Source organism: Leuciscus leuciscus, assembly GCF_965113295.1.
Source record: "Leuciscus leuciscus genome assembly, chromosome: 9".
Classification (NCBI taxonomy): domain Eukaryota; kingdom Metazoa; phylum Chordata; class Actinopteri; order Cypriniformes; family Leuciscidae; genus Leuciscus; species Leuciscus leuciscus.
In genome coordinates this window covers 29,698,091-29,713,517 of record NC_138733.1, presented here as the reverse complement: position 1 = coordinate 29,713,517, position 15,427 = coordinate 29,698,091, and the positions used below count along the sequence as shown (strand labels likewise).

The 15,427-nt window shown below is 35.3% G+C and overlaps 1 protein-coding gene and 1 long non-coding RNA gene across 6 annotated transcripts in view; one reads left to right on the top strand and one right to left on the bottom strand.

Moving 5' to 3' along the window:
* The window catches only part of LOC309505519, a 259,401-nt gene that overhangs the window by 69,417 nt on the left and 174,557 nt on the right, over positions 1-15,427 (top strand). The window lies entirely within an intron of this gene.
* Positions 105-14,339, bottom strand: LOC309505495 (sialoadhesin-like). 5 transcript variants are annotated; one of them, XM_082178873.1, is made up of 22 exons: positions 14,158-14,339; positions 13,603-13,662; positions 10,846-10,896; positions 9,974-10,354; positions 8,758-9,045; positions 8,387-8,680; positions 6,586-6,966; positions 5,919-6,206; positions 5,527-5,820; positions 3,741-3,776; positions 3,283-3,624; positions 2,889-3,185; positions 2,613-2,730; positions 1,720-1,767; positions 1,589-1,615; positions 1,444-1,506; positions 1,328-1,372; positions 1,190-1,216; positions 1,050-1,094; positions 763-831; positions 276-294; positions 105-151 (listed from the first exon to the last, which is right to left on the bottom strand). In XM_082178873.1, the coding sequence occupies exons 3-22, from the start codon at positions 10,880-10,882 to the stop codon at positions 137-139; spliced, it is 3,114 nt and encodes a 1,037-aa protein (XP_082034999.1). In that variant the 5' UTR covers positions 10,883-10,896; positions 13,603-13,662; positions 14,158-14,339; the 3' UTR covers positions 105-136. The 5 variants fall into 5 exon arrangements, with proteins under 5 accessions (XP_082034999.1, XP_082034998.1, XP_082035000.1 ...); XM_082178872.1 differs by lacking the exons at positions 13,603-13,662; positions 14,158-14,339 and adding an exon at positions 12,819-12,985; XM_082178874.1 differs by lacking the exons at positions 8,758-9,045; positions 13,603-13,662; positions 14,158-14,339 and adding an exon at positions 12,819-12,985.

The window sequence follows — 15,427 nt, the reverse complement described above, 5'->3', positions numbered from 1 at the left end:
CGCGTTGACATTTATAAAACAATGTTGAACAGAGGGACAGGACAGGGAAATGATGTGATCAGGACTTGAACTCCAAACAGCCCTGATAATGTTTTATCATCAGACATCAGACATTTCCAGGTTGGTGCAAGCAGCATTATAAATCATAATCCTTAAAGGGAAATTTAAAGAGACAGAGAGGTCAGTCATATTTCAGCAAAATTATTTGAAATCACATCAAATGGAATTTTTTCAATGCTTTAAGAGAGGAAATTAAGTGATAAATGTGTACTCACACGGTAGGATTTTGGCTCACTGAGATGCATAAAAAATAAAATAAAAGATTAAAAAAAAAATCTGAGAAATGTTTGCATTCATCATAACAACTGTTAACCTAATGATAAAAACTAACTATAATTGACTGTTTGTTTATTATTTATTTAAATCATCTGTCATATGACAAAGGAGAGGGACACATACAGTGCTTCTGAAATATAATACATTGCTATTGAAAGAAATATTCATAATGATAAAACAGCAGCTATCACAAATTCTGCAATTCGTTTTTTCATTATAACAAACAATGTTAAAGAACCAAACTCAGGAATCTTGAAGTGGCATGGGGACTTTCGCCACTTTTATTATAACTTTAATAATGACATTTCATAGTATTCAACAGTCAATTATGCCCAATCATGCATTCAACAGTATTATTTTATGTGTATGGTGAATATAATGAATTTAGACCTTGAGGGACTCATATGTGGTTCAAATGCACTGTACCTCTTTGGTGATGGAATATGAGGTTTGGAGAAAGGCTTGTTTCCTGACACAGTACATGTGTTGTTTGCCCTGTGAAGAGAGAAGGTTCATCAGTGATGCCGCTTTGGTTATTTGTATAGAGAAGGAATTGTATTAAAATAATTAAAATTTTTGTAAAAATATTTTTTCATATAAATACATTTTAATATGAATTGCTCTTTTTAATATGTGCGGGGGTTTTATTTAAATGTATATACTGTAAAATCTAAAATGTATGGAAACTTTCTTTTGAAGAATAAAAAACTAACTTATATTCTGCTCTCAGATTTGCATTGTTTCTGGGTGATTGGTGTCTAAAACAGAAAACAAAGTTATCAAATTGGAAGGTTTTATTATTTAAAAATGAAAGCATGACACAAAATGAACAGAAAATTTAAATATTGATTACCTAGAAAATCGGCTCCAGATGCTCCGTCTGTTGAGAGATGTGACGTTTAAATAGTCAAGTGATGTTTAAATGGTATGATTACAAACATAATTTGTGCATAGTTTATGCTATAATATCATAATTATATTTTCAACCTGCCTTTGTTCAGGCTTCGGTGGTCTTTCAGGAGCATTTCCAGTGTGCCTGTAGATTGCACAAGTTTAGTGCATTGGACACAAATAACTTTTTTTTAAACCTTTTTATGTTGTACTTGCCTGATATCACCCCTGTTTCCCTTGTTAGTCCAAGCTGCTCTACCATCATGCATATTAAAATGACTGAAAAAAAATATTAGTCTCAGGAACAAATACAAAGACACAAATGTAAAGTATCACAACCATCAGTAAAGAAAACTCCAACCTTGAGAATCTGTTCCAAACTGATCTCCTGCATCAGAGAATAGGGTTAACATAATCACTTTAATGATCCAATTAAAGGTTTTAACATGAATGAGTCAGTGAAATTTGATGAAATAAACATGTCACACATACCTATGTTCAGATTGCGTTTGTAACCCTTGCGTATCTTGACAAGGTTGTCTACAATCAATAATGACAATGTAAAATGAGACGTTGGCAACACTGACTGATAAAAAAAAGATTACTAAGTACAGTATGTCCTAATGAATCCAAAGACACAGTTTTATGATTTTAGGCCCAGTTTTCAAGTGAAAAAAGCTATTCTTAAAGTCCCCCCTGTAGTCAATAATTGTATCCCTTAAAAAAAAAAAAAATCTTTGATCACCAAAATTACATATTTAAACTTTTTCATATTTACATATTAAAAAAAATTTATTCATACCTTAAAATAGCTTGAATGTAACTCTACACCCTTGCCTCATTTAGTATACGCGATCTATGAATATGCAAATTAGCCCCACCTCCACTCACTCACACAAGCTCAGAGATCCACGTTGACGATCACACATTGACATTATTGGTTACAAGGTAGTTTGTGACGTCAGAAACAACAGCGATTTCAAAGTGCGACTGTCTTTGGTTCACTGGAGTTTTAAGGAGAAAATACTCAGCAATGGTGTTGACTTATGAATTTACACATGGTTTGTCTTAAAGCGTATTAAAAACCCACGTAGACATATAAACAACATTAAAAGCTTAATTTTCACCACAGGGAGACTTTAAGGTTTATTGACCAGTAGGCAGTGTTGTGTTCATACTGCTTAAAGTAGCTTCAGGATGGTGATGACATACCAAGTGCACTTACGTGTCCGAATCCACTTTTGCTAGTTTAATGACTGGAAAAAGTTTTTTTTTTTTTTTTTAAGATTTTTAAGATACAGCCTTACTTTCTGTTTGGCATCTAGTTTTGAGTTAAAGACATCAAATGTAAATACAGAAATTCTGAAGGATGAGAAAACAGTTACCTGTGCCGTCTCTTGTAAATGCACACTCCAGCAAGTACACAAATGAGGAGGAACACCAGTGATGGAGCAATGGCATAAAGCCCGAAAGTCTCCAATTTATTCTCTTTAACTTCAATTTCTAAAAGGAAAGTCACATCTCTCACACATCATGAAGTAGTTTCTTTTTGAAAAGTGATATTCAAATATTGACCAATGCATAAGCCGATCTCATTAACATGTATACAATCAGAGATCCTCCAAAATATCTTGGATGTAACTGTATCAGTCGATACTCACTCTTAACACTCAGGAAGGCTGTATGACTCTGTGTTTTACCACCCCAAAAGTTGGCACTACAGACAATTTCATCTTTCTCTTCATATCCATTTGGAATGAAGGTCACATCGGACACTGTTTCCCAGACGCCTCCACCCATGTGATTGTGGCTGATAGTTTCTCGGGCTGTTGGGACGCTCCAGCTGATTTTGGGAGGGTGAGAGGGGCATGTGTGGTTGACTGAGCATTTGACGGTGACGCGTGTCCCGGGATCGATGTCTTCAGGGAGGGATGACATCACAGGTTTGTCAGGAGAAGCTTTTTAACAAGAAACACAAAGATGTTATATTATTAGATGTGATGCATCTTTAAAAGCATTTTTATAACCAATAAATGAGTGGTTATATTTCCTCACCCCGCATTATAATGAACACACAGCTGTTGTTGAAACCATATTTCTCGTTTTCTTTTTCTGCTGTGAAGCAGAATGGCCCGTTGTCATGAGTTTGCACATCATCCATCTCCACAGTACAGTTCTGTTCATCCGGGTTTCCCAGGAGCCTTGTGCGGCCTTTGAAGTTGTCTAGGACATCATGTGAGTCAGTGTGGAACATATAGCCCCCTTTTTTGGTTACCCAAAGACCGCGAAGTCGAGTGACATATTCTTCTTCCATCTTGAAACTGCACGGTATTACCACACAGGAACGAGTCAACGCTGTGATCTTGGGCATCACATCTGCCTCGTATTGGAAATGAGCTTAAATGACATATGATACCATATAATAGATGAATCAGTATTATTAGAAAACCAAAATATGATGCAGTGCAATACTATAAATATGAGAGTAGCTACAGAAGGGGAAAAACACATACTTTCATTCAGGATTGGATCCACTGGTTTCTGATACTCTGTAAGAGAATCAACGGTAAACAATTATGTTTGGTTTTAGCGTTAGTGAAGTTTCACATTTGAGCCTTAGGATTGAAATCTAATTTACGCAATTATGTGAATTGCAGTAACAAGGCTCAATATTAACGTTGTTGGGTAATTTAAATAGTTTGACAAATGTCTTTAAGAGAAGACCATTTACACTTCATTTACACAACCATTTGCAGTTCATTAGAGTAAAATGCATACTTGCATTGCATTATGATTTGCAGTCATACACATTTCAAAATGCAATGCCACACAAAAGTGATTTTACACATTTTTCCGTGTTCACATTACCAATTACCAGTTAAGTTAACGATTCAGTAAACCAATAAATGCAAGAAAGAAGATTAACCACAATTTAACATGCAGACATCAGATTTTGAATGGTGAATACTTTCATTCAGTTAGGCAGTGGAGTTTGAGGAGATCGAGGAGAAGTTTATGTGGGAGGAGACTGGCCAGCAAGGAGTTTCAGGTGCGGGTGGCTAGCCATATGACCAAGAAAGCATAAATAGTTGTTGCAGCAACAGATAGTGAGATTGGCATGTTTCTGAAGTTGTGCTTGACGCTCAGCCTCGTTACCCTTGTCATTTCATACAGGTATGTGGAGTTATTGGGCCCTATCTTGCTCCCAGCGCAATTGACTTTGTACACCGACGCATGTATCATTCCTATTTTGCACCCGCGCACAGCGGACTTTTCCCTCCACAGACGCACGTCGGTAAACTAGCAAATGCATTTGCGCTCCCGGGGGCGGTTCAACGAAAAGAGGAGGCGTGTTCCGGCGCAAACGTTCCCTCATGCTATTTTGCAGGTTTAGAAAACAATTCCGCGTTGCGCATGTTATTCATATGCTATTTTAAGGGCGCATGCTTGGCCATAATCAATGTAGTGTGTACACAACGCGCATACACTTTGATTCTCTCATCTACATAGAAGCAGCAGTTTTCATTTTTGCAAATCATACATTATTACAATAGATAGATAGATAGATAGACAGTTTATTAAAGCATACATCTAGCTTACACATTTACCCTAATTATTATACGCCTGTTTAACTGAAGCTAATTTGGGTGGGTTTCTTCCATCCCCATACAATGTCACTTCTCTGTGTTTTACGGCCCTGACGAGAACGTCGGTCTCCTCGGCTGTGAACCGCTCCTGGCGCGCGCCTGGCAAATCCGCCGTTATAAAAGCAGCCGCCATGGAACAAGCGTGCCTGCTCTTAAAGGGAATGTGAGATGTCGCTCTGATTGGTTTATTTCACGTTACGCCCAAACCACACCTATGAGTAATGAAGCTACTTCAGACCAACCCATTTTAGATTTGTGTCAGGCGCAAGAGTCATTTATCCCGCCGGTATAATAGCAACAGCGCCCAAGACCCGCCCACAAAGTTACTTGCGTTCCGCGCTTGATACTTGCGTTTCAGATCGTTAAAATAGGGCCCATTAGCTGTGTGGTTTGTTTTAGAAGGTTGGCACTGTAATGGTGATTAAAGGTTACTTCTTGTTTGCAGTGTATGCTGTGGGTTTTTTATTTTGCTTTCTTCTTCTGTCTCTTACAGGTGGCAGGTGGTGCATAAGATCAGGCCCGACCCTTCTTTCAGTCTTGAGGAGAGCTATTACCTACTTCTGTGGATTTTATTACTAAAAAATTCTAAACAAAATAGATGGGATTCCACTAAAATAAGGAGACACATAGAGGAGACTAACATATTACTCACGTTGTACACGTAATACAACAGAGGTTTCAGTGTTTCCTCCCGAAAATTTAGCAGTGCAAATCAATTTCTTCCCATGGTCGTCTTTTGAACCCAGAAAGGTTATGTTGGAATAGGTGACCCGATCTAAACCAGAGAGTGTTTTGCTCCCCGTTGAGACCTGCATGTTCTCATAGTTCCATGTGATGGTTGGAGTCTCTTCCTGGCAGGAGTGATAGACGGAACAATTGAAGTTCTCTGCGACGCCCTCTGTGACATCTGCCAGTTCAGGCTCAATCGTTATTTTATCATGAACACCTGGAATTTAAGTAAAATCGTGAAATGGGTCCAAATGTGAAATTTAAAATGAAATTATTGCTAATAGCACAAAATATATATTTATTTTTTTCGCTTACATTGTGCACTTTTGACCTCTGTAGCTGTCACTGTTTTAACACCATGAAATGTTACAGAACATTTAATAGTCAAGCGTTCTGCTTTTACGACACCTGTGCGTGTCAGGATGATTTTCCACTGGCCGTCTTTCATCTCCTCCTCCTTTATTTGGTCAGTTCCTTCAGTACCGCTCAGAATGATGTCTGGTTTGCTGTATGGACACGTGTGGAAAGTCGAACATATTACTGTGATGGTGCCACCCGTCCTTTCACCTCCATAAATACTGATGCTGGGCTGTTGCGGACTTGCTATAATTGACAGAAACATTATAAATAATACATCATACACTTGAAAATGTCTGAATTTCTTTGCATTAGAAACAACAACAAAACATTTGCAAATGATGCTAGAACTTTTCTCAAAAATAACTTCCATTTTCTGAGCCACATTTACTTGTTTTAGTATTTTGAAATACTGTATAATGCAAAGACAAAAAAGAAGCAGCTTTGGTGGCTAACTGTCTTGCCTTTAGTTTGAAATGTTAAATAAATAAATTTGTTAGAATAAAGTCATTTTGGGTATAGAATTTTATTGTGTCTATAGTTATTGACCACACAATATTTCACTACAGTTGGACAATCACAGATATTACAGTGAAATCATATTATTCCCAAAATATTTACATACCATCAACAAGGATTGTGGAGGTGACATCATAAAATGTATAGGTGTCCCATTTAACATGTTCAGGGTCAATCCTTGTGTATAGTGTCTCTCCATGGTGGGACGGTTCCAGGTTTTTGATCAGCAGACTGCAATTCCCACTTGTGTTTCCATATAAATCAGTTTTTCCTCTAAACTTCTCAATGACATCACCAGCATGCAATTGATCATAAACTAAAGGGTGACCTTTAGAGACCCACTGATACCACACAACTCTACGTGGGTCTTTGGGTGGGTTGGATGTGTAAGAGAAAGAACATGGTATAACCAGACAGGAACCCTGGAGACCGTGAATGTCTTTCGGCATTTTCACTTCCCATCCCAAATCTATATACTCCATAATACCTGTGGGACAAAATTTGAAATATTAATGGCTGAGTAGTAGATTAAGCAACTTTTCAAACTTTTTCACAAAAGTTCCCTTTACGATTTCCCATCAATATTTTTTCTTTCAACCTGTAATTCAGAAGTAAGCTATTTTCTTTGAATGTGTGAGTCTTCAAATTGATTAGCCGCTACATGCTAACCGACTGTCTTAAAAAAAAAAAATCAAGTAAAGTGAAATAGGATTAGTATGTTGTACTGACACATGCTTAGTTCACTTACACAAGTGAGTTTGAATAACTAAAAAATAACTATAGAGAGTACCTGATCATTTATTTTAGATTTACTCTTGATTTAGTATAGCTACACAGAATTACTGACTCCCAGAGTGCATTGCGGCATGAATAATTTAAGCAATTGCTTTGTTTGACTATTTTTTGGCTTTATTTGCCTTTTTTTTTGTTTTGTTTTTTGGTTGTTGTCTTGTGTCCGTAGTAGCACAACAAAGACAGCAAATACAATTGTTATTGTTACAATTAATAAATGATAAAATGTAATTGTTACCATTGTTCACTTTTGCATGCTGAATGTTGATGTCTGCATGTGATTCAAGCAAGGTTAATTGCAAGATATTGTTATAACTACAGGGTGGATTATATTAACTCAAAGTTTGAGGTTTCTCAAAATGTTTTACAAGGTGTTTATGACATAAGAGTTGGGTCATCTTTTAAAAGCAACTTATTACTTATTTTCCTTTGAAGCCACAAATAACTGTGATGTCTAATATTACTGCGTCAATTGAAAGGGAATTATAATATAAATGAATTTGCAAGGGTCCAACCAAAAGGAACACTAACCACCATTTTTTTTTAATCAATTTATGAAGTCAACTAATGTGATGTTCCCTTTTCAGTTGTATTGACAATTCAACATTCAAGATGACTTTGGAAAATGAGAGAATGCAATTAAGAAGAAAGATAACTACAGAAGTGGATGAAATTAGGGAAAATTATTAAGAATTGCCCCGCCTCAAAAACTCTTTTTTGCTTGGCAAAATGGTACTGAAACCAAATTAATCTCAACTTGGGGTTTCTGAGTAACAAAGACATAGTATGTGAATAGTACACATTACTAGAATTTTACAATTAAGTTAAGTTAACCAAATTTTTTTATTTTATTTTAGGTAAATAACTAGAATAATGGCAGTAAACTGCTGTTTGTGCTTTAACCATTGTTTTTATTATATATATATATATATATATATATATATATACTGTATATATATATATATATATATATATAAAATAATATAACAACAGTTTTTATAATAAAATAATGTGTTCTGATTAACCACAGTTTAGTATACACACATGATAACAAGGCAGATTTCGAATGCTAAATATTCTATGGAAGTCATAAACTATGCTAACAAATTACTTACGTTGTACACGTAAAGCAACAGAGGTTTCAGTGTTTCCTCCAGAAAATTTTGCAGTGCATATCAGTTTCTTCCCATGATCGTCTTTTGAACCCAGAAAGGTTATGTTGGAATAGGTGACCCGATTTAAACCAGAGAGTGTTTTGCTGTTCGTTGAGACCTGCATGTTCTTATAGTTCCATGTGATGGTTGGAGTCTCTCTCTGGCAGGAGTGATAGACGGAACAAATGAAGTTCTTTGCGACGCCCTCTGTGACATCTGCCAGTTCAGGCTCAATCTTTATTTTACCATGAACACCTGCAATTGAAGTAAAATTTTGTAATAGCTCCAACTGTGGCATTTCAAAAACACAGTTCATATTTGTGTTCACTCACATTTGGCTCTTTTGTCTTTTGTAGCTGTCACTGATATGCCACCATAATATGTTACAGAACACTTAATAGTCAAGCGTTCTGCTTTTACGACACTTGTGCGTGTCAGAGTGATTTTCCACAGGCCGTCTTCAAAATGCCGATGGTCTATTTTGTTAGTTCCTTCAGTACCGCTCAGAATGATGTCTGGTTTGCTGTATGGACACGTGTGGAATGTCGAACATATTACTGTGATGGTGTCACCCGTCCTTTCACCTCCATAAATATTGATGCTCGGCTGCTGTGGACTTTCTATAATTCACAGGAACATTAGAATTACTGTCCTTACATTTCATCCTACCCGTCAGATTGTCCAGGGCTTACTGCACATGTGCACATCTATATTTAATATTTATTTTAAAAAAAGATCTGCATTGTTTAAGGGTAGGTTTAGGGAAGGGGTAGATATGGATGTTAATAAAGCCTCAAACCACATGAATATATGATGCTGGTAGCACAATCTGATAAGTAGCATTTTTCACTCTTTAAATTATTGTTAACCAACTGATCTCAAGTCAGTTTCTCTCTGGTCATATCAGCAGAATAAACTCAGTGTGGTTCATCATATCAGCATATGAACATATTTCACAATGCTTGACAATATTTGACAATGTTTTGACAATATTTTTAAAATGACAATACTATTTGAAGCAGTTTATTGTGTCTATTGTTATTGACCACACAATATTATTATACACACAATATTTCACATATATTACAGTGTATGCTGATGCTTATGTCTGTGTTTCTTTTCTGCCTCCCACTGGACATTCGATTCCCACTGGACATACACTCGATTTGCGTTATTGGTAACATGCCATGTTTTAGCTTACTAACATGCTAATTTCTCTTTTGTTTGTACATAATCTCATTTGATTATAATTTCTTGATGTGTATTATTTAAAATAATGTTAAAAAGGAACTATGTACAAAATCAAACTGGAATATTAAACTGGAAATGTGTATTCAATTGTTCATACATCTTTTTTCTTCTTGTTTGTAGATTTACAAAAAAAAGAATTGAGAAGAAAATCACCAGTAAAGTCACTAAAGTTATGAAGACTGCTTTCTGGAGTTCTTTTCTGAAAGTGTGTGCTATCTGTTAAGCCTTTGTTCAAGCTATGCAATTGGTCAGAACAGAATACAGTAAAAGTATATTATTCCAAGAATATTTACATACCGTCGACAAGGATTGTAGAGGTGACATCATAAAATTCATAGGTGCGCCATCCAACATTTTCAGGGTCAATCCATGCATATATTGTTTCTCCATGGTGGAAATCTTCCAGGTTTGTGATCAGCAGACTGCAATCCCAACTTGATGTTCTATATAAATCCGTTCTCCATCTGAATTCCTCAATTACATCATATGGATACCATGGATCATAAACTAAAGGATAACCTTTAGAGACCCACTGATACCACACAACTCTACGTGGGTTTGTGGGTGGATACGATGTGTAATAGAAAGAACATGGTATAACCAGACAGGAACCTTCGAGGCCACGGATTTCTTTTGGCATTCTCACTTCCCATGCTAAAGTATCAAACAGCAGAACACCTGTGGGACAACAGGTGAAATTTGGAGAAAATTAATGGCTGACACTTTTTAAAAATACATTTTTATAAACATACAGTGTTTATGACTTTCAATCACATAAGTAATAGAAAATATATATTAAATGTCAAAATGTCATTGTAGATCTAGAATCATTTTAAATTTAAATAAAGTAATAGAAAATATATATTGAATGTCAAAAAGTCATTGTAGTTCTATAATCATTTTAATTTAGGCTAAATTAAGTTAAGAATGGTTAAGAATTCTAAAGCTCTACAAATGCATGACATGAAATATAGCAACAGACTTAATGATGTGCAACCTTTAGATCTAGTGAAATGACCAAGAAGCAGCATTAGAAATGGCTACAGAAATCTTCAGAAATTAATACAGAGAAGTCAGATAATTAAAAAATATATATGCGGTGACAGATTTTTATGATATCAGTTGCGTTTACTTTAAGAAGAAGAGAAACAAAACAATATATTCTATACCTTGTAAAAGCAAATGAAGGAGCAGAGGTTTCATCATGGTCCAGGGTTTGCCTTTAGGTAAAATCAAAAACAGTTGTTGTGTTGTGCATACATTTTGGGTTAAGTTGTGATTCAGGGAGAAAAAGTTTATTTTCCTTATGTTAATTTGTATAAGGTTTTAGTTGTTTAAGATAAAATGAAACTGGAGAACTGTTTCACTTCCTGTAAAATGTAACTTCTTGATTCCCCCCCAAAAAAAACAAACTTTATCGACTAAAATAACTAGCTTCCGGCAGACGGCCGTACGCAAGTCAACAATATACAATTTGCGAAGATGTAGAAAAGAGGAGGTGATGTTTACTAGATTACAATTTGGACACACAGGACTATACAAAATAGGTAAACATAGTACAGGCAAGTGTGCCTTTTGTGGGGTAATAGAAACCGTTGAACATGTATTAAAATGTAGGAAATACACTATAGAGAGAATTAAAATGATAAAGAACTTAAAAGGTAATACTAGGAAAAAAAAGAAGATCCAATGGATATTAGGGAGAGGATTAAAAAAAGGATATTAATCAAAGAATAGTAATGGAATATATAATAGAAACGGGGTTAAATAAACTAATTTGATAGGAAACACTGAACGTGACTGTGACAATAGTCTAGCAGTTTTCTGCCATCAAGAAATATATTTATTTGTATAGCGCTTTTCACAGTACACACAGCTTAACAGAAAGCTTGTAATTGAATTGTATTTGTAAGCAAACAAAAAAATCATTAGAACAAGACATGTTTCATTTCACAATCTATAGCTTCTAGTATATAAAAACATACAAGTTAAAGGGACAATGTGTAGCTTTTTAGGTATTTTATTATCTAAAATCTATATTTTTATTCATAAATATGCCCTCAATGGTGTACAAATACCTATGCCAATGTTCAGACTAATCCTCGTAAACGAAGAATTTATTATCTTTATATACATGGGACGGGTAAGTCCACGGAGGCTTCCATGTAGTTCCGCCATCTTGAAAAACTATAATAGCAGAGAGGGACAAAAAGTACTAGGCCAACGCGTTTCCACAACGCGTTTCGTTCAGAGCCAGCGTCACGTGACTGAAGTCAGCAGAAGCGGAGGCGCAGAGCAGTGAGAGGCGCTTGTCACTGCCGCGGCAAGTTTAAAAGGCTGCACTGCACGGTTATTTATACACCGTTCATTCATACATACATATGAGTCACAGGATAAGGAGTCCTCGTCGTCGAAAAAGTCCAAAATAGATCGTAAAAGGAAACGTGACCGGAGATTACAAAAACAAGGGTTACTGTCAGGATAGCTAATGCAGGAGAAAGCTTTCAAAAGAGACCCTGAAGTTGCCTGCTTTCTTCTCGACAGGTAAGTCAATGTTACAGTCTTAATTACAAGCTTTTTTTTCATTGCTTGGTTGTGTAGGCCTACTTTATTATATAGACAGTCGAACATTTATAGTTAAAAGTTAAACAGGCTCTTTGATGAATAGCAGCTATTGAGTAAAGTAATGTTAGAGAAGGCTCTGATGATGATGATATCTAACAATGCACATACTTCAAAAAATATAACGAGTAAAGAAGGCATTACTACTAATTACCATAGTTAATGTTTTTGACAGTCAGTAGTTCATACTGTAACATTCTTTTTTTCGTTGTTTCAAGTTTCAGTTTGTTTTAAATAACAAACATGTTCACCCGAAGAAAAACTCGAAGTGCTATTATAAGACATCCTGTCATAGCTTTTAGGTACATAACGGCAACCGTAGATGCAACGCGCATTTGAAAAAGTGAGGCGCTGGAGAGCATTATTCGTTTGAATGCAAAATACAATTTCACCACTAGATGGGAGAAATTCCTACACAATGTCCCTTTAAAAGACATGAATGGTCTTTATAACGTAGTTCAAACGTCTTATATAATAAAGTGATTTTGTCTGATTTGCAACCAGGCACTAAAGCGATTACCCATAAAATAAGATTGCTTGGGTCCGAAGGTGGGACTCATCTCTTCACCACACCGGTGCCCTCACAGTTACTGGGGATTATGTGCGACGCTGACACCTTTGCTCCTGTCTCCTCATTTTTTCCTGTTTTTACAGTATGACTTTCACAACAACTAAACAATATACACACAAGTCTAATACTTGTGTCTAATACAAGTCTAATACTAGGTAATTTAATACTGTGAAGCTGCTTTGATACAATCTGTATTGTGAAAAGCGCTATACAAATAAACTTGACTTGACTTGACTTGACAAGTCATGTGATTGTTGTGTGTATGTTCATGATCAAGATATTTTATTTTGTGTATAAATGATCTGGTTTGTGAAGATATTGAATATGTGTAGATCATCCGCCATTTTGTGGACGCTGTGATGAGCTCGTTAAATGCATTTAATTTGCTCCAGTGAAACCAGTTACCAGGTTATATCGCTCATTTTTAGTTTACTTTTATTAAATTTGTATTTAGTTCATTAGGGTTCATGAATGTATAAATATCAATGCATTTCTCCAGCCAAATGTTTCAAACAGGCATTCTAGTGCAAACAAATGTAATGCTGTTCCAGGCCTAGCTATTTCCTGCCAATGCAGAGGGAAAAATTAAAGTTAAAGTAATGTGATGGCAGTAATGATTTTAAACCCAGACCCAGTAACTAGAATGTTAAAAATGTATGGTTTACATACATTTCTCAGGTTCATAGGCCTTACATGTTCAGTCATTTGTGATGATTTTATTTGCATACCATACCTTTTGACTCGTCTGAGAAGATTTAAAGGAGCGTTGTGAAAAGCTTAAATGTATAAGTTTCTGTGAAAAAAAAGAGGAAAAACGTTGTTTTGATAATAGAGAAAACGTGTGCAATAATTTGAAAACAATGTGAAAAAAAACTTGAATAAACAGTTGCTGGGGATTATGTGCAACACTGACACGTTTGCCCCTGTCTCCTCAATTTTTCCTGTTTTTAAAGAGACTTTTTAATTTGTCAACAACATGGCCTTCTGTACTGGGCCTGCAACATTTTACATGTAAAAAAACAAAAAAACATTTCAAAATAAAAGTGAAGACAATTTTCAATAATGGAAATATCACAAGGCACTAAAAATTATTATTATTATTATTATTTTATTTTTGAATCCTATATCAATGTAGTTTTGACAATAAAATCAAGAAAAGAGCGGACAAAAATGTATGGAAACTGAAACCTAAAGTCTTCTGTTAAATAGAATGCATACTAAAATCACTTTGTAATGTTAAATCAGATGTAAGAGGCTATAACCTTTTCTTTTTTTTTTTCATTCTTACCTTCTTAATGCAGTCTCATTTGCAAATAAGTCGATAAAAAAAAAAAAAAAAAAAGCCTACTCCAAAACGTGAAAAACGAATGAGCAAAATACAAAACTGTTTGGTTATGTGAGAAAGATTCTATGAGAGAAAGTGTGAAACATACCCTCAACTCTTATTAAAGCAAGTCTGTTTTGCTTAACTGGGCAAGGAGTTGGCAGCATCTTGTCTTGAAATAATTTGATTATGCGCCCGATAAGCATGACGAACCCTACACAAAAAAAAACAAAAAAAAAGTAAAATTGATTTATTTTTCTTTGGTTTTTGCATGAATATTTTATCGAAGTAAATTTCACACGCATATTTTTAAAGTAAATTTCAGATATGGAATTAAGTAAACTCTACTTAACTAAGTTAAGTGAAAGTAACAAAGAAAATAAGTAATATTAATGAGTAATATCTATTTAGTTGAAGTTTCCTTTGCTATATATTTCACTCAAACAAGATAATATTGAATAAAACCACACTGTTAAAGTATATGCTTTACTTAGAAATATCTAAGTAATTAATACAATAGATATTGTGTGAGACACCATATCTACATATCAGAAGTTATGTCATGTGAACGCAGAGACCTCAATACTTGGTAGACAATACACAGTATAAATGGACTCCAAATGTCACAAAATGGCAAGTTACTAATCCTAACAACAAAAGCAATGATAATACCAGATTTTTTAATTAATCAAGTTTAATTAATCCACTAACATTTGTTTTTCTTGCAGGAACAACATTCATATGCTTTTAAATGTTTCCAAACTCTTTGGGGGAAAACTTGTCACTTTGAGTGTGTGTGTGTACAATTAGGGGAAATGAAACTAAACAGATGACTAGTTCTCAAACCTTGTGGTAAGTAATCACAAAAACAGAGTTTGTTTGTGTCAGTGACAGATGGAAAAGGTTGAGGCTTTTGAACCATTTGAACCAATCATATTGAAGGTGACATGCTAGTCACTTATTTGTTGTCTTGATTCTATAAAAACTGTTGTATCCGTGTTTTCTGGTGGGATTCTCAATGGAATTTGTCTGAGATCCTCTGGCCTTGCTTCTTCTTGGGAGAGATTCCCTGAGACTGCTCGGGAACTCTTCCGGCCGTGATTAAAGCATTTAAAGGACATTTGCTAAAGTCTGTTTGTCGATCATTGTTGCGCAGCAAGAAAACTAGTAAGGGAAACGAGTTGAACGGGGACGTCGATTTGTAGACGAGACCAGATAGTTAGGTTTAGGGAAA